Source organism: Semicossyphus pulcher, unplaced genomic scaffold, assembly GCF_022749685.1.
Source record: "Semicossyphus pulcher isolate SPU_LCO1_2020_fin unplaced genomic scaffold, fSemPul1.0.p SCAF_6, whole genome shotgun sequence".
NCBI classification, from domain to species: Eukaryota; Metazoa; Chordata; class Actinopteri; order Labriformes; family Labridae; genus Semicossyphus; species Semicossyphus pulcher.
In genome coordinates this window covers 6,890,507-6,903,283 of record NW_027211737.1, presented here as the reverse complement: position 1 = coordinate 6,903,283, position 12,777 = coordinate 6,890,507, and the positions used below count along the sequence as shown (strand labels likewise).

The window sequence follows — 12,777 nt, the reverse complement described above, 5'->3', positions numbered from 1 at the left end:
TTCGGGAATAATGACTCCTAATTTTGGTCATGTTGGCTCTTTTAAGAAACACATTTTGATTCTCAGAGAAGTTGATGCATTCAAGATATATTGTAATCAAGTTCTCTAAAGATATGTCTGTTTATGACATCATAAGAAGCCTTGTGTTTTTGTCAGTTAGTCACGATGTAGTGTGTGTTTACAGTTTTCCATTTGGGATGTGTCATTTTACTTTGAAGACACTTGAGATTGAGATTTTAATATCCTGATTATATGAATCTTGTTTGGAGTCAGACAACATTGTACAGAAGTATATATCCTCAACTGAGACTTTTATTGTTTCAGTTTTTATGTTCTTGGGATTTTTTTAATTTTAGATCTGTGAACATAAACATCAATTATTGTTTTTACTTTAAAATTAAAATTAAACACTAAAACTACATGATTTGAGTTGTAGCTTCTGCTTTTGATGTTCAACAGCTTACAAAATATATTTGGGTTGTGGTGGGACTACCTCCTGAAATAAAGGTGAAGAGTTTTACTGTGACAACACACAAGCCAAATTTATGGCACCTTTAAGTCTGCAGATTACATCTATGGCATTTTGTAACAAAGTGCACACTATAGTTCAAATAAAATAAGAATATAGCTTAACAAATGGACAGGCTTGATTTACATTTGAATAATATAATTAAGAGATGCAAACAATGTAACAGAGTGAAAAGACAATTTTATTTTGCTTACTGAGTAGTCACACACAATTTAACAGTTAGCGCAAGAGAAACTACATAATGTGAGGTTTTTCACTTGTTGAAGAATTGTGATGTGAAAGAAAAGATTGTGAAAGATTTTCTTTTCAGCAACTTCCATATAATTATCTATTTTTTCCCACATCAGTGCATCGCTAACACATTTAATAGGCTTTTGTATGATTAAATAACTAAAAAGGGACCTGGCTGCCACAGGGTAAATAGTACTTTTACCTGTGATATTTACAGCAAATTTTGTGAATATGTAGGCTTATTCTGCTTAAGTAAAACTTTAAACGCAGAATATATTTATATCGTGGTATTACTTATGTTTTACCAATGACTGAATTCTTTCTTCTACCTTTTCCGTGTGTTCTGATCTTGTGATAAGCGAAGTGATGCCGCTCTTATTGTGAAGTCCAAACGGAAGTGCTGTAGCATATACGGGAACAAACGACTGGTACTTCCGTTGATGTTCACAGAGGTAACGTAGTCATGTAAAAACATTTTAACCATATAACTATGCTATATTTTCTGTGAGGGTGTTTCTTAGTTTAGTAGTAGTTTAGTAGTCTTTTTTAGGTCCTTTTTAAAGTTTTACGCACAACCCCGGAATTTCGTAACGAAGCATGCTAACAGCTAAGCGATGTAGCTAGCTAGAGAACACGCTAATAACTGGGACACCTCATTGCTAAGCTACATTTTGTTGATGTGAACAAAACTAAAACGATTTGACTGTAGCTGCCCGTTCCCTACTTGAAGCGTAGTTTTAAAATGATTTGGGTGAATTAAGTAAGATCTGTATCATTCATAAATTATCCTGCTTATGATAAAGTACGATGTTGGGTGGTGTGGATTCAAGCGTTGCTACACCCAAACTAGTTGAAATATTATTTTTAACCCACAAACTTACTAACGAAAGTGTTTTTGAACAAGTTCCCGATATATTTCACAGGTGAAGGTTAAAGCGTGTTTTCCTGAAAAGTGTTCAGTTTGACGAGGCAGTTGCTTTTAGAAACGAATTTGTAGGTCACTTTATGTGATTTTTCTGATCCGTGATCATCGAACATTAAATTCCATTCACATTAATTACAATAAATGGTGGAGAGGCAGACATCTTAGAGCTCGGTTTATGCAACTTTTCAAAACTATCTGTTTGTTAAGTTAGGTACTGCAAGAGGTAAGTGAATAACTGTTGCTTGGTCAAACGCGTCCTTTAACAACAAAGTACTCCGTGATTCTCAACTGGTGGGTCTGGAGCCAAAAGTAAGTCGCGGATGTGTGCTTGGAAAAAAAAAAAGTTGTGGCAAAAAGTCCATGCTGCGGTTTTAATTTGAAGTAAATGGGTTTCCTATGATCTGCGTGCAGTAGTAGTAGTTCATTTACAGGAAGTTTATTCACACTCTATGCATTCACTGACTGGGCAATCCCAGCTACAGTTGGTAATTTTGCTTGACTTTTATACTTTTATGTTTTGTGATGCTGACCTGCTGTGATGGTTTTGTTCTGTCTCAGGTCCAAACTGCACCGCTGTTCATTTAAATTTATTTGAGCGGTTGAAAATGTTCAGAAATTTGCGTCGTGATTTGTCACTAAGAAGGTGGTGGTGGGTCCTTAGGCAAGACCACTTGAGAACGACTGCTCAAACCAATTTAATAACTGTGATTTATTAAATGTAGTAGCTAGAGCCCCCTGGGTGTTTGAGCTTTCACTGTGCACAATGATGTACAGTATATAGAGGGTTTGACACTTTAAGGCCTTTTATCAGTTTGCTGGAAAGAAACAACTTACATTAAACCTGAGTTTGGAAGCCAGTTGTCACCCAATATACTGTAGTATGATACCTCCACAGCATGTATGATATGAAACCTTAAACATCCACAACACATACACGAAGATAGAACTTCAAGTGAAGTGGGAGAAATACTGTGTCAAGTTGTTAAACTTTACACAAGAATATGTGCATATTCATTAACCAAATAAGTTGAGAAATGATAATGCTTTATTTGTCTTGTATGATAGCAAATCTTTAGGTTTATGGCTGTTTGTTGGACAAAAGCATCAACAATGATAGGACATTGGAAGACTTTCCTTTGTGCTCCTCGTTCTCAAGACAAGAACTCTGATAACTGCATTAGTCTAGTTTTAATTTTAAGAATGTCCATTTTTAAATCGGTCATGGTATAATTCCTAAAATCTTATCTTTCTCTGTATTGTCTCCTTGGTGGTCAGCACCAATGACTGTGTATATAGGTGGACGACGTATCTCCATCTGCTCTCATTGTACGGAATTGATGCCAAAATAGACCCTGTGATTGGCACTGCTATCTGCGCTGTAGAGATTGGCAGGTGGCGCCGCCGTAGCTAATGGCACTTCGGCGTGTTTAATAGCAGAACAGCTTCCTTGTGTTGGTGTGAGGTCAATGTTCACAGATATGGAAACTTCAATGACTGTAGTGATTGTTTTAGTTACGTCTCCTCTCACTGTTTGTCCTCTACTCTGCTAATCCGCAACAGATCGGCTGCAGGAGCCAGATTTGTCAACAGAGCTGTCAATCATTTTTACAGCATCAAATAACTAACTAAAAATAAACTTCTCAGAAAAATGAACACTTGGACATAAATCACCATGATAAGAACTAACTATAATGACAGAAACCATGTTTGAGAAACATTTATTTTGCGTGTATTTTGATTTTGTAGTTTGACTCATGTCCCATCTGTTAACATGGAGGAGGCGGGCTTTATGACCTGTGCTGCAGCCATTCAGCAGGGGGTGCTTGAAATGTTTTGGCTTCACTTGTAGGGAGCTGTCATGTTGCCTATCTTTGTATACAGTCTATGGTCAGCACCATTCCTAAACCGCACACTCTACCCTCTGTTATGTTGCTCAAGGCTAAAGGACAACCATAATACACTAAGATGGATGTTTTGCCTATAGTTAAAAGGCGAATGCAATCACACTGTGACCCTGATGATCAATTGTGCTTGTTGTGTTCTTCTAGGCCCTGCCACTAAAGAAAGCAACAAACTGATGGTTATGGAGAATGATGGATGACCTGACAGCAAATAAGAGCCACATACCCTGTCAGTCCTGGGTTGGCCAGAATGGCTGGTCCACTACTTCAACACAAGGACCCCTCCTCAACCCCCTGCCCAACTCTCAGCATCTCAACCTGGGCTTGTCCTCTGACCAGAGATCCTCCTACAACCATCTGCAGATGCCCAACCAGAGCTGCATGAGAGACCTCAGCACCTTATCGTCCAGAAACAACACTCACCAATCTGCCCTGTACAAAGCTTCACAAACTAGCAGCAATCTTTCATCCAGCACGCTGTTTTCCAACACTGCTATGCAGAGTGTGTCTCAGATTATTCCCTTTGCCCAAGAAATTCCTCACACTTCATCAGTTCTTCTTTCTGCAAACCAAGGAAAAAATATACCTCCACTATCTCTATCCCAAAGAAACCAAACACAACAGCCTTATGGGACTCAACATCTACCACTTCTCTCACCCCACGACCCTTTCAAAGTGTCATTTCAACCTCCAATAACCAATCAAGGATTACCAAACGGACTTCAAGATCTGTCCATTAGCCTATCATCATGTGGTCAACGTGTAAGTACATCTCAAGCTACTTTTGAGGGAGCTAATTTGGAGTTTGCTGGTGTTGCTGGATGCACTCAAAGCTATGCCTCCTCCACTTCTCAGGAGCAGTGGATTCCTTCATCAAACTTCAGGGGTAAGTTTTATTTTTATACCTTTATTGTACGATAGCATGTGAGTCTTGTATTAAGGGATGAAAAGTCTCTTAACTCTTGTTAAACATGTTGGGTTTGATCTAAACCCCTCGATGTGTAATACCGAAGCCTTTTGATTTATGTTACAAACTGATATTTAGTTCCAAATTTGACCAGCAGTTTTAGCATCTGATTTTCTTCATTTCACTTTAATTTTTTTGTTTCTTGAATAGCTTATTGAATTTGAGCAATTTGAAAATATTTTTAAGAAGATCTGAACCCCCAAAATTGTTGTTTAAAAAAATAAAATAAAATGACAACTTTCGGGACATGAAAATTCAGATGGATGCAACAAATTCAAATTCCCACATTGAAAAATCATTACTGATTCAATTTCACAATTAGTTATACAGTTGCATATTGATTTAAATATTATGTCTGATATTTGCTGTAATTTGGGCTGGATATACAACTCATCTGAGGTTAAAGCGATATTTTATGATGTAATTGGAATAGTTTTATGTCAAGCGTGGAGTTGAAACTCTTTCTCATAATTGAAATAACGTCTTGCTTGTCTGAAACCAAACCACACAAAGACGCACAAAAAATACATTATAGAACCAAAAATAATAGGTTAAAGGTGCAGTCACACCAACAAGGACGTTTTTTGTGCCACACAGAGTTCGAATTGGGCCAACCAAGTCTGTTATTGATTTCAAAGAGGGGGGGACTAAACATTAGTATCACCACACAGCATAATAGGCAGGATAATGAGAACCAAACATTCAAAGCATTTCAAAGTGTGTACTCCAAAATGACCATAAACGTGAGTTAAAACATCCCTAAACATTATACCTTTAAGTTATGGTTCATCACAGGGCTGTTGTATTAGACTGAGCTGCCTGCTGAGCGCATATGTAAAGGTTAATGAATAGTTGGTAACGGGAATAGAACCCCGACAGTGATAGGTGGATCCTGAAGTGAAGCGGAGGGTTGATTTAGAAATTATTATTAATTTAACATGATTATATTACTGTCTTCCGTTTGTTACACTCACAGTGAGAGCTGCGTCCATAGCAACGGCTACCGGTAACCCAGTAGCCTTCTTAAAATGAGCTAAGCTAGCTGTTTTTACTCACATTAAATGGAGACATTTCCACTGATGATGAAGTGAGACATGGTGAACGGGACCGCAAGAATCAGCGCAGCACCTGTTTTCAGTCACTGTCAGAGTCTGTTGACATTTTCTTTTCCAGTCACTGTCTTTAAACACTGCCGTATCCCGTACTGTGTTCTGTGAAATGTTTACATCATGTGCCGTCTTCAGTTCTGTAGATCTCTCTGTGGTAGCTTCAGTTTTGTTATGTTTTTTGTTTGTTTTTTTAACTTTCTTATTTTCTTATTTTAATTTTCTTGCCATTTTACCAAGGGACAGACAATATCCAGCAAAGCAGGCGCATTCACATGGAAGTATTTTGTCTAGTACTCCACTATAACAACCCATATCATTTAGACACCTAAATAAACTTTAACACAGTTCCACCTTTTAGTAAAGATGCCCATCATTTCAGTCAAATCCCTAGCAACGGTCTGTTCTTCATAGCAACAGTCTTTTATCAAGAAAAAAAGAGACCTCGGAATGCCGTTATTAACCAATCAGAAACAAGTATTTAACACAGCTGTGTAATAATCAACAATGAGAAGCTTTTGGTACATGTGACAAGTAGGAGTGTGGGAGAAACAACAGCACCTGACCAATTAAAAAAAGAACAAAACATTTCAACACACGTTTAATTTTAGATTAAAGTTGAAGAACTGTTGGAATTTGCCTCCAAATATCTTTTACATTGTATAACTTGTTTTTCTTTTCCTCAGGAGCTGTAAACGAGTCCATCCCTGACACAGCTGCTCATCCTCACAAAGAGCAATCGCAAGAGGGGAACATTAATCCAACGGTGAGAAAATGAGCAGCAACAAAGTTATTATAGAAGGTTTTTTTGACCATTTGTGTACATATCGTCTAGCTGCTTGTTCCTACAGAGGTTGATGTACACTTTTAAAGTGACTTTGAGCTGTTGCGCCTACCAAATGAACTTTGTCCAAGAGTTACGGTGGTGTGGAGTTTCATTGAGAGCTCTACCTTGTCATTATACCTTTTTTAAATGTTTTATTTTTTTCTGCTTTCAGGCCGGCAATGACGGACAGCGTTTGCTACTTTTAAATCAGCGTGCACAACTACTTCAACAACTGGCAGAGTTGGATAAAGTTGTAAGTGTGTCAAAGAAATTTATAATTAGAGGTTAATGTTAGTTATTCAGATAGTTGCTACCCAGTACTACTTTAAAATTGTTCACTTTGTGTTCCCATTAAGCTGGAATCAATACCTCCAGAAGACAACAGTAATGGCCAGTCTCCAGCCACAGCTAATCAGGTAGGTTAAGATTTTAAGATGCTTCCATTTCATTTGCAGCCATGTACAACAAGTCATATCTTAAATACGTGCAGAAATATGATACAATTTTACTACTTTTACTTTTTAGTCTCCTCCATCAATGGATGATTCATCCCGGTGTGAACCAAAGATCACTGATGCACAGCAGTTTCAGCTGTCTGCAGGAAAATCACAGGTACCTGGTCAATAAATAGCTGCTTTTTTAAATTGTAAACTTTAGGTTATTGGTTTTTGATAGTTATTGTTCTCTAATCAGTGTTTCTCTGTTTCTTTTCTTCAGTCAAAGTCGCTTCTTTCAGGGGATTGTTCACCACATGCATCCTATGACAAACAAACGGTAGTTACCTGTTTTTCTTCTGTTTTAATCCCTGAGAAGTGATACATGCTGTTTTGAATTCTCGCATCAGCAGAAACCATGTTTGTCAATAATGGGTCAGTAATTTCTTTCTTTTCAATATATTCACCTGGCAGGAAAATATACTGCAGCTATTTTTGAGAAAGAAAGTTGTTTGTCATTTAAAAAGTACTATTCGATATTCACTGGGAACGATTCGGCTTATTATTCAAACTTTTAGATGGCGTGATTCTTTTTTGAATTAATGACTATTCAAATATTCGTTAAACAAGACCCATCCCTATTTAATAAGGAATTTAATATGTTGTGGTTCTTACCATAAGTCACATATAACAAGCATTTATTTGCTCTTTTCTGAGAGGACAAGCAATACAAATACAAAGCACTGGTTGATTTCACATCAGTGCTGTTGGAAAAATTTTAAACAACTAGGCTGAGCCAAAGTGATAATTAAAAATAAGAAATATAGAATAGATTTGCAGTCAGTTTTCCACAGCATTGTAGCTGAGAGGATATGATACTCTTACTTAAAGATTTATGTGTTACTCATCGACAGCAGAGTTACTGTAAGTGGAATTAGAAGAAGTTGCTCAAAACACATAAGTATGACTTTTAGTAGTTTAGGATTTCATCTTCAGTAAAAGTGGAGAATACAAAGTGACAAGTACATTATGCGTTTTAGCAGAGCAAGTCCAGTTTGTAAATGGTGACAATATTAGCGTTAATGACATTGAACTTTTGAACCCAGTGTATCCATATCCATATCCAGGACGTAATATTTTATTCAGCTAATATGTCAAAGGAAGATGATCCAAGCAACTTTTTAAAAATCTGTTTCTGTGGTAAAATACAGTTTTGATATCTGTTTGTCTGAACATGTATAAAGAAACAGTATTTTCCCCTTTTTCTTCAGAAAAAAGAATGTGCCTCTGCGGAGTCAGGGGATGACCGTAACCCCGATGATCCTGTGAGTGATGATGACTTCTCTGAGTTCATACCTGACCCCGCCGGGTTCTCTTCAGATGACTCCAATCAAAGCTTTCCCTCAGCCCCCATCGATGAAAAACCTGTTCTCCCAGGGCAAGAGAGTGACGAATCAGGAAGTTCCCCGTTGAAGGCTGAAGATGTCAGTCCTCCAAATAAGAAAAGAGCATCATCTTGGAAGAAGTCCTCTGAAACTGCGGTGACGCCAGTTTCAAAATCTGAAGGGCGGCTTGTTCGTGACAGGAGGAATTATTGTGTGTTTTGCTCTAAGCAAGTTTCCAAAATGGCACGACACTTCGAAACAATACACGCTGACAAACCAGAGGTCGCAGTAGCATTTCAGTACCCCAAAAAGTCCAAAGAAAGACAAAAGATATGGTATAGACTGATAAATCAAGGAAATTTTGCTCATAACAAAGTTGTCTTGAAGACAGGGAAGGGCCAACTTACAGCCCGAAAACGACCAAATATAACAGGACAAGCACAAGACTTTCTTCACTGTCTTTACTGTCGAGGTCTTTATGTGAAGAAAAATTTGTTCAGGCACATGAAGACTTGCCCAGAGAAAGTGAAAAATGAGAAGGATTTAGATATTGGAAGAAAGCGTATCGCATCGCTCTGTGTGATGGAAGCTTCAGATGACCTTGGCATTACTGATGGTTTAAAAAACATTGTGTCCCAAATGGTATACGATGAAGTGACACAAGCTGTAATGGATGACAAGGTTATCCTGCAGTTTGGTGAGCTCTTGTTCGATCAGCACGGATCTGATGAGAGGAAGCACGACTATATAAGACAGAACCTTCGTCAGGTAGCAAGACTTGTAATCGAGGTTAAAAAAAAAAGCCCTCTTAAGAAACTGGAGGACTTCTTTATGCCCTCTAACTTCCCACATGTGGTGTCTGCAGTGAAAGTCCTGGCTGGCTACGATCCAGAAAAAAAAACGTACAGCGTTCCTTCACTTGCCGTCAAGCTTGGCTACAGCCTTCAGAAGGCCTGTGGTATTGTGGAGGGTAACGCAGTGAAGTGTGGTGATGAAAGTGCCGCGGAGTCCGCGCGCAAATTCCTGTTGGTGTACCAGAAAAAATGGACCAAGCTTATTTCTTCAAGGGCATTAAAATCGCTCCGAAAAACAAAAATAAAGACGGACAAGAAGGTGCCATTTGCTAAAGATGTAAAGCAGCTGAACTTCCACCTGGAGAATGTTCATCTTCTTGCTGAGAAAAAACTCAGAGACAGCCCCTCTGCAGAAACCTACTGTGCTTTGGCTAAGGTAATGCTTGCCCGGACAATACTTTTCAACAGGAGAAGTGGCAGAGAGGTATCATCGGTGGAACTGAAAGCTTTTATGTCAAGGAAAAAGTCAAACTTGCATGCTGGCATGGACGTATCCGTCACTGATTTGGAAAGAACCATGTGTGGGTACTTCACTAGAATAGACATACGAGGGAAGTGTGGGAGAATAGTCCCGATTTTACTTAAACCATCCTTCGTGTCAACTTTGGAGCTCCTGGTTGAGATGCGCGAGACATGTGGAGTCTCCAGTAAGAATCCCTTCCTGTTTGGCAGACCACACACACTTACAGCCTATCATGGGTCAGAGTGCGTCCGAAAATACGCCAAAGCCTGTGGAGCCAAAGACCCTGAAGAACTGAAAATGACAAAGATCAAGAAGCATTATGCAGCAATGCTACAGGTCATGAACCTGGATGAGAATGAGGCCAACCAAATATTAGGCCCCAATAATCAAGTCCGAGCCCTGCGACAGGACAGCGACGTGCAGCTGGATGATGTCGAAATGAGCTCTGATGGTAAGATTTTCTTTTCTTTTAAGTTAATTCACAAGTTTAAATGCTAAAATGCCAGAAATGTGTACAGTTCAAGGATTAAACTTAAGCTCATTCATCCAGAGCAGCACCTGTCACCATGCAAGGAAGGTCACACTCTCTTAAAGGAGAAGTTTGGTATTTTTAAACCTGGGCCCTATTTTTACAAATTTGTGTGTCGAAATAGGAACAAAAACTTTTGGAATCGGTCCAGTAGATAGCCTTCGCTGTAGACGCGATTCGGCCGCAATGGCTGCAACATAATCCCCTGGGGCAATTGCACCCGATCAAAGTACGTCCACTAAAAGTGCTTGTTTTTGCCACTGAGAGGCTCAGATTGTTGCTCCGAGTGTCAGACAACATTACGGAAGTGATCCCAACAAAGATCGTCCTTTTTTTAAAGAGTAAAACAGCTGTAACAGCTGGTATCTCTGAACAATGTTAAAAGAATTGTGTTAAATGAATTGCCTAGACTCTATAACCTACTTAAGAGTCTTTTTAATCAACAAGTACAAAGTATCTATGCTTTTATCTAGTGAAGTAATATGATTAAAAATGGTTCCAGATTGAGGTAAGAGCGCTGGATGTTGCTACACAGACTTGGTGACTCCTTGGATCCCACAGAATAAATTGCTGGCATTGATTGAAGTGTATATAGGAAGATAGGAATTATGTATATGGGGAGATGGTATACATAAATGAGAACTTCCTCTTTTGCCTTTAATACAGAGAGATTACAAGCTGCATCCTTGGATCACAATGAGCATTCCAGTGCACAACATGGACCAGCTACGTTTTATCATCAACAAGCACATGGAGAAATGAGAGGCGCCAACATGACTACATCTCAACAATCTGTCTCATCAGACAAAAAAGGTAGTAATAGCGACAAACAGTCACACCATACGTGTTTTTGTCGGCCTATCAAAGGGGAGTTGAGGCAAAGTATCTGTCTGTCAGTGTTTTTTTGTGTGTATCTCGATATCTGAACCTAATTTGATGTCAAAGTATGTCAGAAAGGAAATATGGATGATGATTTGTGGTTCAGAGCCTTTGAGAAAAGTTAATAGTTTAAGTTTTAAAAAAACATCCGTCTTTCACAAACATTCACTTAAACCTTAAGATATAGACATCCTGCCTTTTTATGTAAGACATTTTGGTTTTAATGGGAATTTTATAGCAAAAATTCACAAAAAGTTCACAATTTTCCTTTTTACTCCACAGGCTCAAAAAATAAGGGTATACATAGGACATGGGATGACGCTGAGGTCCGTGCTGTTGAAAGACACATGATGCGTTTCATTCGAGGACACAAGGTGCCTCAGAAAGACGACTGTGTTGACTGTCTTGAGGCTGAGCCAGAAGCCCTGAGCACCCGCTCATGGAAGGGCGTAAAGGACTATGTGAGAAACCGGATCACTGCCTTAAAAAGAAAAAGCAGAACTTCCTAAGCTGAGCTACAAACAATTAACTGTCTGGGAAAGTGGAACCAGATAGTAATGGATGTTTTCGATGGAAAATAAAAGAATTTGGTGCAACTTTGCTGTTTTTTATTTGTTTTTGTTCCTCACAGCCCTATGTTGCTCTTTTATTTTTTATACAGATTTAGCTCAATGCTAACTCTTTGTTTTTGAGTCGTAAGTTAACTTCTGTGACCAAGTCACCTTGTATTGGCTATTGTATTCTGTTCTTAAAATGTGCTTGACTTTGAAAAACAACAACAACCAATTCACTCAACAGTTTACCAGTAAATTGCTAAGAATTGTATTCTAGTAATTTATCTGTGAACTAAGTTACCTATATTCCACTTATGACACATAGTACCTCAATTTCCCCTTACAGTGTCATATTGGCATATGAAGTATTTTCAGATTATCATTACTAATAGGACCTCCCTAAACTAGATGGTAAATCTCAAGGAGGTTTTCCTAACAAAGAATTTACCAATAGAATAAATTCACCATTTGAATGCTGTGCAGTAGTACAGTAATTTATTCTAAAATAAAGTAGAGTTATAAAAGAATCACGTAATCTCACACAAAAGGGAGCGCTGATGTACTTGTAATATCAGCACGGCTTTATTTTGGTCATAAGCAGAAGGTCCCAGGCTGAGTGCCCAAGCTATTAACAGCCATGCTGATAGTCAGTACAAATGTTTGACCTTGCATGTTAGCTTTTATACAGCAGCATTTAAGCAATATCACACAAATGGAGTGCTGTTCTACTGAATAGCTGCACGGCTGTGATTCAGTTATAAGACAATAACAGTGTGCTGACATTTAGTACAACAGCATGAACTTGAGTGTAATATAGCTTTTATACAGCAGTTCTACAAGCAACATATATTGGTAAATAATCATAAGCAAAAACAGATTGACAGATGTTTTTCTGGTTATTTAATTGTTCATTTGGCTCCACCAGAAAAACCAGTTCAGCCATTTGAGTGTTTTCAAGGAACACAAACATTTTCCTGCACTCTTGCTACTTTGTGTATGTTACAGTTAGAATTCATAGTTGAATTCAAATGTAATTTGAAGAAATATGTAGATAGATGAATATGTAATAGACAAAGACTATTAGCTGAAAAGCTTTTTTAAAATGTTAATTAGGAGTATTCAAATTAGCTGAGGTGGAGTGATAGTGATACATAAAGTCAAAAATCCCAGTGGTTTTGTACATTGTATCAGTGC

The 12,777-nt window shown here is 38.2% G+C and overlaps 1 protein-coding gene across 2 annotated transcripts; it reads left to right on the top strand.

The window, feature by feature from the left end:
* Positions 1–1,172: 1,172 nt before the first annotated feature.
* Positions 1,173–11,617, top strand: LOC138609651 (uncharacterized). Of its 2 annotated transcripts, XM_069682283.1 has the most exons (11): positions 1,173–1,212; positions 3,734–4,348; positions 4,442–4,472; positions 6,346–6,425; positions 6,658–6,738; positions 6,842–6,901; positions 7,011–7,097; positions 7,203–7,259; positions 8,191–10,072; positions 10,817–10,963; positions 11,312–11,617. In XM_069682283.1, the coding sequence occupies exons 2-11, from the start codon at positions 3,776–3,778 to the stop codon at positions 11,536–11,538; spliced, it is 3,225 nt and encodes a 1,074-aa protein (XP_069538384.1). In that variant the 5' UTR covers positions 1,173–1,212; positions 3,734–3,775; the 3' UTR covers positions 11,539–11,617. The 2 variants fall into 2 exon arrangements, with proteins under 2 accessions (XP_069538384.1, XP_069538383.1); XM_069682282.1 differs by having other exon boundaries at positions 3,734–4,472.
* The last annotated feature ends 1,160 nt before the right edge of the window (positions 11,618–12,777 follow it).